At 35.2% G+C, this 18,156-nt stretch overlaps 1 protein-coding gene across 3 annotated transcripts in view; it reads right to left on the reverse strand.

Annotated features, from left to right (window-relative positions):
* LOC125276001 (NACHT, LRR and PYD domains-containing protein 12-like) overlaps positions 1-18,156 on the reverse strand; it is a 28,766-nt gene that overhangs the window by 6,676 nt on the left and 3,934 nt on the right. For all 3 annotated transcript variants that reach the window (XM_048203394.1, XM_048203393.1, XM_048203392.1), the window contains 5 exons: positions 12,817-12,902; positions 12,366-12,482; positions 8,130-9,869; positions 675-848; positions 146-319 (listed from right to left, as the gene is read on the reverse strand). In XM_048203394.1, the coding sequence (XP_048059351.1) occupies positions 146-319; positions 675-848; positions 8,130-9,869; positions 12,366-12,482; positions 12,817-12,866 (2,255 nt within the window). In that variant the 5' untranslated portion in view covers positions 12,867-12,902. The remainder of the gene's footprint in view (positions 1-145; positions 320-674; positions 849-8,129; positions 9,870-12,365; positions 12,483-12,816; positions 12,903-18,156) is intronic.

Here is an 18,156-nt window from a genome sequence, read left to right on the forward strand (position 1 = left end):
ATCATGATACATGCCTGCCGAATCCATGCGTTAAAAAACATTTACAATTTATTATTAATTGAGTGTATATAGAGGTCTATGTTTTGAGGAATATTTCGCACTTACAGATGAGCAGTGGCTGGTTGACACATTTATACAATCTTACCACAGTTTCTCCAGCTTACAGTGAGGATGTGTCAGTCCCTCAGAGAGCAGATTCACTCCTGATGCTCCTGGTTTATTTCCACTTAGATCTAGTTTTCTCAGGTGTGAGGGGTTTGATCTCAGAGCTGAAGCCAGAGCAGCAAAACCTTCATCTGTAACACCACAATAACTCAACCTGTAGAGCACACTGACATTCATCATTCTCTCAGTTCAGGATCTACAGCTCAGATAAGCAAGAACTTCAAAATCAGAAAGAGAGACTTAATCAGAGGCACCATTAACAGGTCCAGTCTAAGATCCATAAAAATGCAAAAATCTTTTATTAAAAATGCATCACCAAATTATGTTTATACTCTCATAAATATAATATGTAATATGTAAAATTGTATCAGACACTTTGTAAAGAACCTAAAGTGACACCCCATAATCTGACAGGACAAATTATTTGTGTTCATTTTATTCTGCTGTATGTAATTTACTAATCCCAGTAGGACGAGAATGAGAATGTAGATACTTTTACACAATTTTACCCCAGTGTTTCTATTTTACAGTCAGGATCCTTCAGTAGATCATAGAGCAGATTTACTCCTTGGTCTGTTAGGTTGTTAAATGACAGATCCAGTTCTTTCAGGTGTGAGGGGTTTGATCTCAGAGCTGAAGCCAGAGCACTACAACCTTCATCTGTAATACCACAATTGCTCAACCTGTAAAGAACAATGACACTCTTTAGACTCTCAGTTCAAGAAAAAACTGAACAAATGACATGATATATATGAATGTCTCCTTTTATTGCTTTGGTACAAAAACACATGCTAACATCATAAATGCGATCATGTTTTATTAGTGTAATTATTTTAGTGTGATGTAGCTTTTTGGCAGGCCTGAACTGGGTCTTCTCGAGTCTACTGTGGGACATGTTCAGAAAAAAAACAACAACCCCATAATATGGTGGTGTTTATTTATAAGTGCACCAAAAATCTAATAATCTAGCAGTCAAGATATATACACAAGTGTACAGTCCCGTAAAACAAAGTACCAAACCAACAAAAAACAAAAGATTCTCCACCGGGCCCTGTGAACTCTTAGTGACTGAACAGGAACAGAAGAATCACTCTGCTCCGAAGCAAAAAGCTGATTGTGCATTGCATCTGCTTCCGTATTTATACCTGTGCTGTGGGGCGGAGTGCAAGATGCAAATCTCACATGCCAATGTACACTGGTTTGTTTAGTTCTCTCAGGCAAGAGCCCAATTCATCCCAATTCGACTGAAAGGGAACAGCTTATTTTCTGTAGCTTTTATAAGCTTTCACTTTTGTGAGGCTGTTTAGCACTCCGTAGGAAAATTAGCCATTGTTTTGTGATCGATTACTATTTATATTACCTTAGTTTTCCGACAAATATCATCAAATTTAACATTGTATCTATAGTGTATAAGAAAACACAAAAAAACACAGCACACTCTGAAACATCCTGTGAAATCTATGCTTGCAAAGTCCATGCATGAAATCCGTTATGGACGACCCTCGTGTTAGTTAAGGCGAGACACTACAGGTGAATAGGGATTTTTTTTAAATTAGAAGATATCACTGTGAAACTTCTCCAGTTTATTACTGGCATAAACATAAGAAAAAAATGTATTACATTATATATGCTCATTTGCATACATTTCTGAAAATTGGAAAGGTCCAGGTTTAAAATTTTTGGTTATATTTGTTGACATATTAGATGAAAGGGCTTTTACAGAAGGGATTCTGGATATCTTATTTTGTGCTTTAGTAAATTAGAGAATACTGACAATAGCCTTAAAAAACCTATTTTCGCCATGTTTTTTTGAGTAAAATTACCTATAATTCAGGATAGGAATGCTATATCAACAAATCCCTCTGTAAAAGCCTTCAGAATATAGTTAAGTATAAGTCTGGAAAAGTTGGTGCTTGTAGGTGCTACTGAAGTGGATATATCTGACTCTGAGTGTGAGAAAAAACTAATTTTGAGAAAACGGCCTTTAAAGTTTTTATATTGTATAATTTCATTTATTTCTATTGAAACCACCAACCTAAAAACAAAATATATATTCAGTTTATTAATAGCAGTATTATGTAATATTTAAAACACATGGAAATTGATAAATGAATAAATTATTAATAACAATAGCCTTAAGCTGAAGAGAACTACCTTAACAAACACACATAACAGTCACAAAAACTGCAAACTTCTGCAGTAGTCTACCTATCTCTCTCACACAGACTACACTCCAGCAACACACTGCTACAGAACCCATGATTCTGTGGATCGATGTTAATTTTCAGCCCTGATCCAGCACAGTTAGGACAACACAAACCACTTACTAATTCATACAATCGTGTGACATGAATTATGAGCCATTCCTGTGTGGCGCGGCTGTCATTCCCTCCAACACACTCTTTCCCTTACCAAACAATAGGTTACGCGATGAGACACTCGCTGATGGGGTTTCATCGTCTAATCTGTTGTTTACTTTCATTTTACTAGCTCTTGCAAGTGACAGCCGTTGCCGTATTTTGATTTCGGTGTTGTTGGCATTTTCTCTCAGGCGCAGAATAAACAATGAAGCGTGACGCCTGATAACCAATCACGTAGTCGGAAATTCACATGATCAATCAGATGTGGTTTTCGGCTGTAGATTCCCCGGCAAACTTTCGCGGTTGGTTATTTCTACAAAGGAAATGTCCATATTTGGATTAGACAGCGCTGTTAATGAGACTGAGAGCTTTACAATGATACCAGGCATGACATGTTTCTGTGAATGGAGGCGGCACGGGAGCTCGCGTTAGAATGCTAACTTTTGTTGATTTCCGATAGAAATCTAAAGGCGCAAGTTGACAAAATATAATGAAATAACCACCTTAACACTCTGAGGTCTGAAGGTATCGCCGGCGATACCACCGTGGTTTTTTCTTATCAGTGTGAAAGAGACTCAAAATACTCCGTCAATGTTGCACATACAATTAAGAGTTATACACCATTTTAATCTGTGGAATATCTTCTTTCATTTGTGTACACTCAGAGTAAAAACAAAATGTTGTGCTCTTTGTAAAATAAAGAAAACTAATATGATGCATGATCTCTCCTCTCCCTCTGAACGAAGTCCAATCTGATAGTTCTTAGAAAATGAACTGTAACTTAGTGAATACTAATGACAAAAAAATTACACTTATGTCTAAAAAAACGTTAAGATGTCAGGTTTTAAAACATGTAAGTCAAATCGAAAACAAACCTTCTGTGTTTATGTAATCTGTATGAAAAGAGAGCCATGTCAGAAGTCCGTGATTCAGCTCATTATCTGCTAATGCGGCCACGCCCACGGAGCCAGCGCTATTCAGACGCAAATTCAGAGGCAATACATGCATTCATCATCTCAATCGTGTATTTATTGTCTTCAAAAGTGTTTTGAATAGCCATATTTAGCGATCTCTTGCCTCTGTTAGTTCCTTGATTGTCACATGATATTCCTCTTCTTTTACTGAGGCATTTGTGGACAAAAGGGGCAGAGCGCCCTCCGGCTGCAAGTATGAATGATGAAAACACAGTATCCAGCACTCATAGTAATGACAATAAATATAGAATAATAAATATTATCTCTGTATAGAAAATTGATATAAACATATGAGAATCCATAAATATTTCTCCAAATGTGTATGCTTTTAAGCATATTAAGAAATTATGGTCAATATAAGATTTTAAGAGTCAAAATGTGAAGCTTGAGTCTTAGATCTTTTTAATGATGTATAGTTTGTCAACTGCACATCAACATTTAGGCTCTATAATATAACAAATATAGTAGCCTATATGAAATGCCCTAGAGGTAGGAATGTTCAGACGCTTTGCATCACAGAAATACATTATATTTGAAAGTATATTAAAATAGAAAACCATTATTTGCTTAGAGACTTGAGACTTCTTTTAAAAACATTATAATGGCAATATAATGTGTTCAATCTTTTGACTGGTAGTGTAATTTAACATAGGCCTATACAAAATTTTCTTCATATCATGTGCAATAATACGTGCATGCATGAGATCACAAAAATCATGTTTTTTTTGTCCTGAGTGGACTTTAATCCTGTTATCACTATGATCACAGAGGGTTTTTTCACAGCCTACCTGACTGAAAGGCCTCATTAATATGCAAGTCATTTCAGGTCATTATTATTCAATTCTTTTGTCTTCTCAGGTGAGAATCACCCATTATACATGAGGATTCCCGCCTCCTCGCATACTGTGTTTCTTGACCAAAAGTGTCTTAGAAAATTTAAATCTCTCTATTGTTTTATATGAAGGAGTAGGAAGGATAATTTTTACTTCATTCTGAAGCAAAAACTCTAGTCTACAACCTCCAATACCTAGAAGTCTTATGAACACAGATTTAATATACTTTTTTTGGCCTTATTTCAGTGACTTAAGTTTTTTGTTTTTTCAATAACCACGCATAAACGTTATTCCTTCAAAAACACAAACATGTACATACATGTTCCTCACATATTATTGTAGCCTAGTTTGTGCTGAATACAGTGTAATGACACTTTTTCCATTAATATGTTTATGAACAACTGAAAAAAGCACAAATGTCAGGGCATGTCAAAACTTCTCCAGGGCCCCAAAAATCCTCAGACCCCTGAGGGTTAATGTGTAATGTTGACATATTTTTTATTTTGACATGAAAGCTTACATGTTAAGGGAGCAAACTGGCCCAAAATCTCAAAATTGACCACTGCATGAAAAAACGATGTTTTCACCTGCCGTGTCTCGCCTTAAAGGTGATAGAGAGGATTTTTTCATCGACTGAGAATCCAAAGACTGTTACCCTCCTTCACAGCTCATTTCAAAGGAATGCCTCCCAAAACTCGTGCACGAGTATTGAAACATGAGTGTTTACCACCGGCATTCGCTGTGTCGTGTTTTTTGGATTCATAATGTCGGACTCACTGCAGGTAACTCATAATCTGCAGTTGTTACTCCTGTCTCCTGACAAAAACATTGCATGCGGCGCCTGTAGAGTGTGGAAAGTTACTGGAGAGTGCAGCCGCGTAAACGATTGGCTGATGTTTTTAAGGCCCTACCTCGTGCACAGATGATGTATATTAATATTATTCCTTTCAGTGCACCTAATAAATAGTCTTTTATCAGTTAGTAAAGACAGTTTCTAGTAATATTGCAAAAATGTATAAAACAAAACATCCTCTTTAGCACCTTTAACATTGTCAGAGTCTGAATCATGCTCAAATTGGTTTGAAATTGACACCATTCTTAATGTTTACATCTGAGTACTAGAGCTTGCCGTTATGGAGGGGTGGGACATTTCCCGAACATGCACTAATGCTGGGTACACACTAACAGATTTTTAAAATCACATAAGATTTTAAAAATGTAAGAGACCACAAACATGAGGACAAAAAATCCTAGATTTAACCATTTTGCTCTTATAGTGTGTGGTGTGCCGTGATGTGACAAAAACAGCATACCACACACTAACAGATTTTCATCCAGAGTCCTGACTGTGAACACGGGAAATCTAGCAAAATCTCTCAAGACTTCAGAATAAACATGGTGGATGATAGGCAGGAGGAAATTACGATAATATGGTTTGGAATGATTTTTACAGAAAATTCATGGAAAAAAAGAAAAGGGTTTGGGTGAAGTCGTGGAGACTGCAGGAACATGGTCTTTACTTTGTGCTGCGCCATGACTGCATTTGTCATGCTTCCATCTTCTGTCAGCTCGCTTTTCTGATAGGCTCCAATGTTTCCCCAAGCAGATTCAGTTACTCTTAACACACCCCATTATGGAAGTGGAAGAATTGTCAACACCGGACGCGCGACGCGTCAAAAGATAATAGAACCCATTATAATCAGTAATATTGTCTACACTGTATGCGGCGCAGAAGACAGCTTCCAGAATCGACATGAGTTCAATGCTGGATTTGCACAAAGGCTATTACTGAAAGATGAAGCAGTTCCCACTTTAAAAGCAGAAGCTGTTGTTTATGGGCCCTAAACTGCAAGTATGTTTTACTTTTGTAAATTTTTGTACATGTCTTTTAAATGTATAGTTCTGTTGCTATTTTTAGGTTGCATCAATGATGTAAACAAAGACCAACACAGTTTGACTAGCCAGTTAGCTAAATTCTATTGCATATTTCTCCAACAAACGCCAACACACTTCTATGTTCATAGACAAACAGTTGTTAATGCTATAAATTAAACGATACCTTTACAAAAATGCTACTACCCAGCTAACAGGGAACGTTTCCATAACTTAAAGAGAATGTTAACAAAACGTTCTGACAACTCCTTTTTGTTAGCTGGGTACTCAGTCATGTATTCGGCTACAGTAAAGCTTTAATCAGGATAAAACCGTATATTGAAAGCTAACAAAAAGCAGTAACATTTACAAGTGACAGCATATCTAAACACTTTGACCACTTTGACCAATACTGATGCCATTATTTACATTTCCACCGAAAGCATGCAACTATTGCCCGTAATGGTAAGGGATGTGGCGTTTCCGTACAACATGCGCTAGATGCTTCAGCGAATCCAGAGCCATTGAAAAACATATTTAATGGCTCTGAGCGAATCACAATACACTGGGCCAGGTAACTAATCTGAGCCCATTGTGTATTTCGGAGGGAGTGGTATCATAGAACCAGGAAGTCAAAGCGGCTGTTCAAACTGACAATGGAGACTGCATTGTAGAGGTAAAACATATGAAAAATACGGCGTTTTTTAAAAACAAAGCATTAAGACATGTTAAACTGTGCCTCATTATATATGAAAGATTTGACTGCACACTCACTTGCAGAAAGTTTTTATTGACCCAACATTTCGGCACAAAGTCTTTGTCAAGATTTATACCTTGTCATACCTTGACAAAGGCTTTGTGCCGAAACGTTGTCAAGGTATGACAAGGTATAAACAAGGTATGGCATGGTCAATAAAAACTTTCTGCAAGTGAGTGTGCAGTCAAATCTTTCATATATATTTAGATTTATCTCTCTTGACCTGCACCTTGGATGGAGTGCGTTTGTTTATGTATCTCTTGAACTGTGCCCCACTAACACAATCAAGCCTAGAAAAAAAACTGTGAACCATCCCTTTAAGATCCTTTTTTTTTTTTTTGCATACAAGGCATTGCAAAATTTGGCCCCGGATTACATTTGTGATCTTATTAGGCCATACACAGCTTCAAAGTCATTAAAGATGGCCTAGAACTTAATTTCACAAGATGTAATACTAGCTTAATACAGACGTTAATACTGGCTTGCCTAATGCTTAGAATACGAGCTGGCATATGCAAATATTGGGGGCCTACATATTAATGATCCCAACTGTTGCGTCACAGTTGGTGTTATGTTGAGATTCGCCTGTTTTTCTGTGGTCTTTTGCACGAACAAGATTTACATAAGAAGGAGGAAACAATGGTGTTTGAGGCTCCCTGTATGTCATTTCCAAGTACAGAACTCTTGCCAAGGTAAATTCTAGGGAACCTTTAAGATCTTGTGATCAGTTACTTTTATCTGTTCCTAGTTCTCGTTATAAATCAAATGGTGATCGAGCTTTCTCTGTAGTTGCCCCAAAGCTCTGGAACAGTCTACCTTTGAACATCAGGGCCTCTCCATCCCTGGATGCTTTCAAATCCAGTTGAAAGACATTTTTTTACTTTCTAGTGTTCAAGTGATGCTGTGTATGTATGTATTTTGAATAGCTGGTGTTCTACATTATGTATGTATGTATGTATATTTTGATTGATTTTGATACTTGATTTTGATACTTGATTTTTACTTCTATTACTGTTTTTTTCTTGTCTCTTTTAAACTCTGATTCATTTTTATTGTAAAGCACTTTGGATCAACTACGGTTGTTCTCTATATATAAAGCCTGACTTGACTAAAATCATAAATGTGATCATGTTTTATCAGTGTAATGATTGTTGTCAGTGTGACTTACTGAACAGATCTGGATTCCTTAACCACAGGCAGCAGCCTCTGAAGAACTTCACTTGCTGTATTTTGTGCTCCAATAAACTGTTTTAGATCAAAAACATCCATCCTCTGCTCTGATGTCAGCAACACATAAATCAGAGCTGACCACTGTAAAGAGGAGAGATTGGTTCGTCTTATTTCTCCAGATTTCAGATAACGTTGGATCTTCCGCATCAGTGAATCATCACCCAGTTCATTCAGACAGTGGAACAGATTGATGGATCTCTCTGGAGAGCGATTCTCGCAAATCATCTGTTTGATGTGCTCAACTGTATCCTGTTTGTTGTAGGAGCAGTTTCCTGTCTTTGTCAGTAGTTCTCGTAAGAGAATCTGATTGGACTCCAATGAGAGACCCAGAAGGAAATTCAGGAAAAGGTCCAGATGTCCATTCTTACTCTTTAAGGCCTTTTTTAGGGCTCTCTGATGCAGCTCAGATAATGGATTAAGTGTTTTGCAGTTGTTTGTAAAGGAGTGGTGAGCATATAGAGCTGCTAGATGTTCCTGGATGCTCAGATGAACAAAGAAGAAGACTTTCCCCTGATACAAACCAAACTCCTCTCTGAAGATATGAGTGTACAATCCTGAGTACACTGATGCTTCTGTCACATCAATGCCACATTCTCTCAGGTCTTCCTCATAGAAAATCAGGTTGCCTTTCACAAGCTGCTGGAAAGCCAGTTTCCCCAGTTTGAGAATCATGTCTTCATTCTTCGCTTTCTTCTCATGGTCCTTCTCATGTTTGATATTGGTCTGAATGATCAGGAAGTGTGTGTACATCTGAGTGAGAGTCTTGGGAATCTCTCCTCTCTCTGGTTCACTCAACATCTTCTCTAGAAAAGTGGCTGAGATCCAGCAGAACACTGGGATGTGGCACATGATGTGGAGGCTCCTTGATGACTTCAGGTGTGTGATGATTGTATTGGCCAGACTCTGATCACTGATTCTCTTCCTGAAGTATTTCTCTTGCTGTGGCTCATTGAAGCCTCGTACCTCTGTCACTCGATGGACACACTCAGAAGGGATGAAATCAGCTGCTGCGGGTCTGGAGGTGATCCAGATGAGAGCAGAAGGAAGCAGATTTTCCACAATCAGGTTCATCAGAAGCACATCCACTGAGGATGATTCAGATATATTACACAGTTTCACTTTGCTCTTAAAGTCCAGAGACACACGACACTCATCGAGACCATCAAAGATGAACAACACTTTATACTCTTCACTGGATATTTCCATTTCTTTTGTTTCAGGGAAAAAGACATGAAGAAGATCTGAAAGACTGAGTGTTTTTTCCTTCATCAAGTTGATCTCTCTGAAAGGAAGTGGAAATATAAGCTGGATGTCCTGATTCTCTTTCCCTTCAGCCCAGTCCACAATGAACCTCTGCACAGAGACTGTTTTTCCAATGCCAGCGACTCCCTTTGTCAACACAGTTCTGATGGGTTTGTCTTGTCCAGGTAAAGGTCTAAAGATGTCATTGCATTTGATTGGTGTGTCTTCTGTTGCTGCTCTCCTGGATTGTGTCTCAATCTGTCTCACCTCATGCTCATTATTGATCTCTCCACTTTCACTCTCTGTGATGTAGAGCTCTGTGTAGATCTCATTCAGGAGTGTTGGGTTTCCCTGCTTTGCTGTTCCTTCAAACAGACACTGAAACTTCTTCAGCAGATTTGATTTAAATGTGCTTTGGACCAGTTGAGAATCACAACTGAAAGAATAGATTATTCGATTATAACATTGAAGAAGTAAAAGTGATAGTAAACTATCTTTATGTCTAGACAGATCAGATTAGATGACATGTGTCTTCCCCAAAATGTTCCTTGAGTGTCCATAGACTGTTCACTAATTATGGACAAACATGGACAGAACAGAGACTATTCAATTGAGAAGAGAAAACAGAGACAATAATTCATATGATGTCATTCTGCGTCACCTTAACCAGAGGTCCCTGGCCACACATGTTAATTTTGATTTATTTTTCTGGTGAAAGAGATTCATAAATGAAGAAGAAAGTAAATATTAATTCCTGGCATTTAATAGTAATTCACTATTAAATAGAGTGGGATCAAAATGACACAGAGATATGTAGGTCTATTTGTAAAATTTGATTTTAGCAGTCTTTGTTTCATTATATGCCAATGGTGACCGTTCAAAAATGGGACTCTGAAGCACCATCAAATTTTGCATGCCTGTAACTCAAGAAGTATTAAATATATCTTAATAGCCTTTTTCAATTCTTAACAAAATTTTCTTTTGGTATCTTACATTTTTAAGGCCCTATATCTGGGTATTTACTTTAAAGTTCCAAGAGGTCTGGTCTCTACATTTCTTCCCCAGTGGAGTTCTGGACAGTACTGTTTTGGATCAGTTATACATTTCCATTGGGCAACAGTAGTAGTTTGTAAAAGTAAAAAAATCTTAAACACTCAAAATAGTCATCAAAGATGAGAATCTTGGTCCCCGAGAGCCAAAGTTGTGATGTCTAAGAATTTTTACCAATATTCAACAAAAAAAAGTAAATCATTTTCCCAAATGGATATGAATATAAAAGGTTAAATCAAATGTTTTATCAGGCTATTTTTATGTATTTATTTATTTTGTATTTATTTTTTTACATTTAGACACCTACGTGTTGGACACCTTGGGACAGAAAACATACTGAAACATTAACTTAGTTGTCACAAACCTGTTTAGTTAAACGGTAGGAGACATCTGTATGACAGATAAAAACAGGAATTGTATTTTGCTGCATTCTCGTTTTCTGCAGCGTTTTAGCAAAAGAATCTTGACTAAAAACTTTCACTAAAAGTATTTTTCATGAGCAGATTGCTGAATTTGACCAATTTTCTGTGGTCAAAAACTAAATGTGAATTACTTCGCATAGAGCTAATACTTATTTAAAGAGGAATGTCTGAAGAACAAGTAGAGAAACGTTCCTTTATTCATTCATATAAAAAGAAGTGATAATTGAAAATTGTAATTTTCACTGCCCTTTACAAACAGGGGTTCCCACTCTTTCATGAACACCAGATTCAAGGACTTTCAAGGACTTTTTAAAGCACCGTTTATTTTATATCAAGCACCTATCAAATTCACATCACATACAGAGCGTCATGAAAGACCTCTTACAATTCTTAACATTTTAATCCTAGTATTGCATTTGCATCCATTTTAACCTGGAAGAGGTACAGAATCATTTGTACATTCATTTTGTAAATAATTTAAAACCGTTTGCAGCTTTCTTATCCCTAATGTTAACAATTATTCCATACTAATTTTGGTTTTCATTTTTTATGAATCATTACTTGAGTAAAAAACATTATAATATAGAGGGAATATTATAAAAATACATTTTGCAATTGAGTGAAAAAAAAAGTATTATATGGATCGTAATTATGGCTTAAAGTCAGAATATATACAATATATTATAGATATAAGCTTGCAATTCTGAGAAAAGAAAGTCAGAATTGAGAGATATAAATGAGCACTTCTGAGAAAAAAAAAATCAGAATTGCAATTTATATCTCACAATTCTGACTTTATAAGACACAATGGTGGTTTTATAATCATGCAATTTTGACATTTTAAAGGGTTAGTTCACTCAAAAATGAAAATTCTGTCATTTATTCACCTTCAAGTTGTTCCAAACCTGTTTGAATTTCATTATTCTGCTGAACACAAAGAAAGATATTTGGAAGAATGTCAATAAACAAAAAGATCTCGCCCCCCATTGACTACCATAGTAATTATTTTTCCTACTATGATAGTCTATGGGGGGGGGGGGGGGGGGTGATATCTGTTTGGTTCCAAAACAATATTCCAAAACAAATATACTAGGACTAAGAGGGGCGTGTTATAATTTTCACAAAATTTATTTCAAATTTCATTCAAGCACTTTCAAGAACCAATATTTGTTTTCAAGTACTTTCCAGGCCTTGAATTCATGTGTCTGAAATCCAAGTACTATCAAGTACTTTCAAGGCATGTGGGAACCCTGTACAAAATAGTGGATCATGCAGTAAATATTTGTCCATGAAAATTAATAAACAATTTTGGCTTTCATCAGTGTGTTTGTCTTCAGAAAAAAATATTAACAAAATAAAAAAAATTCCTGGGAAACCTTAATTTGGTTGATTTGACACGGAATGACCCTATAGTTAATTTTCCATGTAAATAAATTTAACATAGAGGACAATCTATATACCTCAGATCAGTTGATGTGTGTTTTCCCTCAAGGTTTATTGACTCTCCCACAGATACGTCACTCTTCATGGACACACAGCTGGGCTCCGGTGAGATTGATCTGTCACCCTCAAATTGACTTTAATAAAATAGAGACAACAGAATAGAGATAAGACAAGAATCAATAAATTCCACATAAGAAGGTTGTTTATCAAAAAAGCATAAGATAGTATGTTGAAGAGTGACGACACTGTCCAAGGATAATGTCATATATCATCTAGTGGTCTACAGTATCTGTGTGTCTTTGGACTGTGTTTAAAGATCCTGAGTGGGTCCAACTACTGTATATCCCAAACCAGAATATGATAGAGACAACAGATCACAATACCAACCCTGACAAACACCCACAACACCCTGTTATGTGCAGAAAATGTATCCTTTATAAAACTAAGATCATATGAAGATTTAAGTACCTGCATCCTGGAGAAAAATCTCCATGGCTGAATGTCTGTGTGTCGTCCATGATTCATTCAGTCTTCATGGAGCTACTTGGTTAAGTCTGATCAGAAACATACACTCAAGATATCAGAATATCAGATATCAGAAGATTAATTCGACTCACTGGATCGTATAGAACTGATAACAGAAACTAAAGAAAGAAAACAACTCACACTCATAGGTAATTAATTGCTAGGAAATTAAATGTATTATTATTGAGTAAATTAAGTGAACTGAATCTTTTGACAAATAAAATAATATGAATAAACCCAAATAAACAGCAACAATAACAATAATTCAGTTCACAATCAACACTTCAGTTCAATTTAGGAATTTAGATTTCAAAATCAGTATACAAGTTTCAAGAATAAATTTCCAAGTTCAAAATCAGTATCCACAGTCATGAAGAAAATGTTCAGGAATTTGATTCAATGTCCAGATGTCACTCAGTATTTTAGTTCAGTTTCAGTTCAACAGGAAAAAACCAATGAGTGATCCAAGGGAATTCCAGAGGGAAAAAAAATAGCACAGTTCAAGGTGAGTATGGTTTATCCTACCAGTTCAGCAAAATTATTGTTCTTTTCACAAGTAGTACTTCCATACAGTTATTATGAAAATACAGATTAGATTACCGTTTTCAGATGCAGTGTATAATCCGTGTATTCTTCGTTCAGTCGTTTTTTGATTTAATATTGAAAGTGGAAAAATTAGAAAATGGCTCCTTTTTTGTTTTTTAGCTTGTTTAAAAAAAAAAAACGAGAATTTAGCTTGATTTTTCGTTTTTCGTTCATAGGTAGAAAAATGAATAAACTTGAATATTCGATTTCTAGACATAGGCGGGAATTAAATGCCCCTTTCTGCTGAATCAGGGTATCTTCCGTTCATTCATGTTTTGATTTGATATTGAAATCAGAAAAATTAGAAAAACCACACTTTTTTTCGTTTTTCATTTTAAAAATGAAAATGAAAAAAAACAAAAAATTGGCTTGATTTTTCTTTTTTCGTTCTGGGGTTGGAAACAAATAAGCACTTTGAATATTTGATCTCTACATGTGGGCGGGAATGAAACACCTCTTTCCGCTTATTGGTCAACCAGGGTCCGTGTACGTTTTGATAGTTTGTTTTCCAATTTGAAATGAAATACGCAGAAACGAGAAAACGGTCGTTTCCCGTTTTTTCCTTTGTTAAAAAAAACGGAAAAAGGAGATTTTGACTCGATTTTCGTTTTTTTCGGGTCACGGATAGAAAACGGAAACACGACTTCAAAATTCGTTTTCCACATGTGGGCGGTCATTACACACCCCTTTCAGACGATTGGTCAATCAAATCTGAGCCAGTGACGTCATCTTCAGTTCGTTCAACAAAATAGTAGTCCTCTGCCGCTATATCAGTAGATGTCATAAATCGGCTTTCTTCTGTGCAACCTAACGCGTATTTCACAGAAATATGTTTGCACAGATAAAAAAAGTTTTAAATTTAAGTAAATTTAATTAAGTCTGTTTTTAAGCTGTCATTGTGTTTTTAAAATGTAAAATGTAAATTCTCTACATCTGTTACCAAGCGCATGACATCCTTTGGGATACTACCACCGATCAATAGGCTATACATAATGATAGACTATTCTCTATTATAGATCAGTGGCTACTGCACTCATTTTTTTTTTCTTATTTTAATGTTTTGTTTTATACATTTAAATTCAATCATTTAGCAGACGTATTCCTTGCAGTAGGCTATGCAGGCATATTAGAAAATAGGCTATCCACTAGGTGGCAACACCTAATAACGGTATCACCATCGGGGGGCTTTTTAGTTTTCCTTACTTATAAATGGCCATGCAGATTTTATCTCTTAAATTAAACACTTTTATGAACACAGTAAACATTATTATATGTCACAGTTTACTTGCTATCCTCACTTTTTCTGTCTTTCCTTCGCTTTTGAATGAATTAGCTATAAATGGCCCTGAACATTTTACTTTCAATTTCTATTTAAGGGCTATTGGCGATTCTGCGTCAACTGCTTTAGTGGACAACAGCAAAACAAAAACTCTCGTATATTGAACATAGAACTTTTATTATCTTTGTAATTATTTTATTATCTTTTATTATCTTTGTAATTATTTTATTTTGTAAATATTCGTGGCTTAAACAGCGGGAAAATTTACTGTATGCAGTTCTGTGGATGTTTTGAAAAACTTAAACTAAACGAAAATTATTGTTGCCTTGTCAATATAATTTCTGTTTTTTCCCCCTGACTTTCAACTGACACGATCATCGTTTCATTAACCGACAAGATTATATTAAATTAGAATTAAACGAAATTTGATAAATGTCTGTGAATCATTAAAAATCCCAGGGGGTTAGTTTTAGCCTATGAACAAATAGCAGAATAAACAACAGAACATGAGGATTCATCATCATCACGCACCTGCCGCGCTTCTGTGTACGGAGAAAAAAGGATTAAATTATACAAAAGGAATAAATAGCCTATGTCTATGCGCGAAAATTATTTCACTTAAGTAATTAACATATTACCAAAATGAAAGGGGAAAAAATGCGACAATATGAGTGTCGGTTCATTTTTGAGAAGTTCACAGAAAGGAAAACGAGACGGCAGAAAATTTCTTTGTTTATTTTACGAGCAATGTTTTGTTTTTATTGTGAGTGTACAAAAATAATAGGCCTATTTAACCCTTCACAGATTCGAATGGTGTTACATATATTTGACCATAAATGTCTGAGTATTTTAAGTTGTTTCCGCTTTTATAAGAAAATTCAAGTGAACGCGTCGGCGCCTCATGCGCACACACATCAGTTTTAGTAACTTGACATCACAAACTGTCAAAATAACATAGCCTACATTCAACCAAATATAAAAAGCTATACTGCTCATTTTAAGTCTGTGTAGGCTACAATAAAAGCGTTTAAATAATAAATATAGTTTAGCCTCCAAATCGTGAATATTGAAACATTTGGATTTGTGTCAAATTAGAGAGGTATAGTTATAACGCCGGTTTCTGTTTCAGTTCAGCTTTAAATTAATTCGTTTTGGCTTAACATTTATATATTATTTTTGTCATAACTAAAATAGCTATGTAGCTGTAATTTTGATCTTTAATGTTTGATCTTTACATATTCCCTCAATCTTTTAACCAAAGGGTTATTAACATTAGCCTATATTCAGCAGGCAATGTTAGGCTATATAAAATAAATAGAGAGATGAGCTATTGTTCGTTTTTCAAAACTGCTTACACTACTTATTTATTGTGATTTATTCTATTTATTCAAAATAGAATAAAATAAAAACTAGTTTTTTTTGTTGTTGTTTTTTTTTTTTTTTAAATCTGTGCTTTTCATCCGCTCCTCTGTGTGGGTAGCGCAGTTTCACCATGCATATTAAACTACAAACAGCATTACAACAGTCTGTGTGCTGATTATGTTAACATTTCTAAAATAAATATTCTGAAATAAATATTTCTGTGAAATACGCGTTAGGTTGCACAGAAGAAAGCCGATTTATGACATCTACTGATATAGCAGGAGAGGACTGTTATTTTGTTGAACGAACTGAAGATGACGTCACTGGCTCAGATTTGATTGACCAATCGGCTGAAAGGGGCGTGTAATGACCGCCCACATGTGGAAAACGAGTTTTGAAGTCGTGTTTCCGTTTTCTATCCGTGACCCGAAAAAACGAAAATCGAGTCAAAATCTCGTTTTTCCGTTTTTTTTTTAACAAAGGAAAAAACGGGAAACGACCGTTTTCTCGTTTCTGTGTATTTCATTTCAAATTGGAAAACAAACTATCAAAACGTACACGGACCAACCAGACATCAAACCATGTCGTCATCAGTTGTTCATCGGTTCAGCTCAACAGAATAAAAGTCCCTCGCTCTACAGCTGTACGGATTCTTAACGCATTTATTCTACATTTCATCTCTTTCTCATCAAATAGCCAGACTAGTGAATGGCTTGACACAAATCGTTCTGATGCAGAGTCAGGGCTTAATTCTGTGTAGACATTAATTCATCTCAAGAAATATTAGTTTATCTCATAGATATTAATTTACTTTGCAGCTGCACACAACTACCCCCAGCCTACAACTTTGATACATTGAGTGTAAAAATGTCTTTTGTTTTAGAAAACATGGGATGGATTTGAAATGATAGATAGGCTATGAAAAAAAAAAATAAATAAATAAATATATATATATATATATATATATATATATATATATATATATATATATATTTGTGTATTTTACAGTCACAGCACATCTATTATGCCTATTCTATTTTGAGTTTTTTTTTTTCATAGAGAAGTGTAGGACATGTCAAATGTCACATATTCAGTTATCCTTCTGTTTCATAATATATGTATATAATAGGCAACATGCTATTTTTTCCTTTTCTTAAAGCTATAACTTTTGTTTAAGGCAATATTCTGAGTTTATTTCATTAATATTGAGTATTAATGAATGTCACACAAACCGGTGTTTTAATTTCTCTGCCAACTAAACTTCCAATGCATATCAGAACCGTTGTGTGACTGACTCCTAGCGCACAGAGCAGTGTTTCATTCCTGAATGAATCAGAGTCTTTGAACAAATCAGTTGACAGAGATTCAATGGCCCAAAAGATTATAGAGATCCAATTGATATATTCTTGAATGAATCAGTGTTTTGAACGAATCGCTTAAATAAATGACTCAATCATTAACACAATGACTTGCTGACACCTACTGGCGACATTAATTTCATAATCCAATTATCGTTTCATTTTGTCATTTAAAATTTTCTGTATTCAAAATGATGTGTAAAACATTAATATCATTACATTATGCAATTGTAATTCGTACACATAAACTGCCCTCTCTGAGCACAACTCATAAATCTAAAAGCAACTTCAGATGGTGCTTCTTTGCTACCTCTGCAAGCCTTTGGTTGATACTGATTTAATTGGTAACAACCTATAGCATCATATTATTCTAATTTAAATGACTAAATTTAAGAACTTAACATTAAAGAAAGCATACATATTTAATAAGATTAGGAAAAAATCCTAAAATCCCCTGTAAATCAATTAATCAATTTAATCAATTACAGTTAATTTCTGACACAGACAGATGACAATAAATAGGCTATAAAAATACTCTTTATCTCATTATTGTTAGCGTTATTTCAGGGTTTTGATATATAGCCTAATATTGATAAAGTATAATTGATATCTTCTTAAGAGAGCACTATTATGGTTATTTTTTTAACACTGTTTTAACATTTTTCCCTTTACTTATTTATTTATTTTACTTTTTTTAAA

The sequence above is a fragment of the Megalobrama amblycephala genome, linkage group LG9, assembly GCF_018812025.1.
Source record: "Megalobrama amblycephala isolate DHTTF-2021 linkage group LG9, ASM1881202v1, whole genome shotgun sequence".
Taxonomy (NCBI): domain Eukaryota; kingdom Metazoa; phylum Chordata; class Actinopteri; order Cypriniformes; family Xenocyprididae; genus Megalobrama; species Megalobrama amblycephala.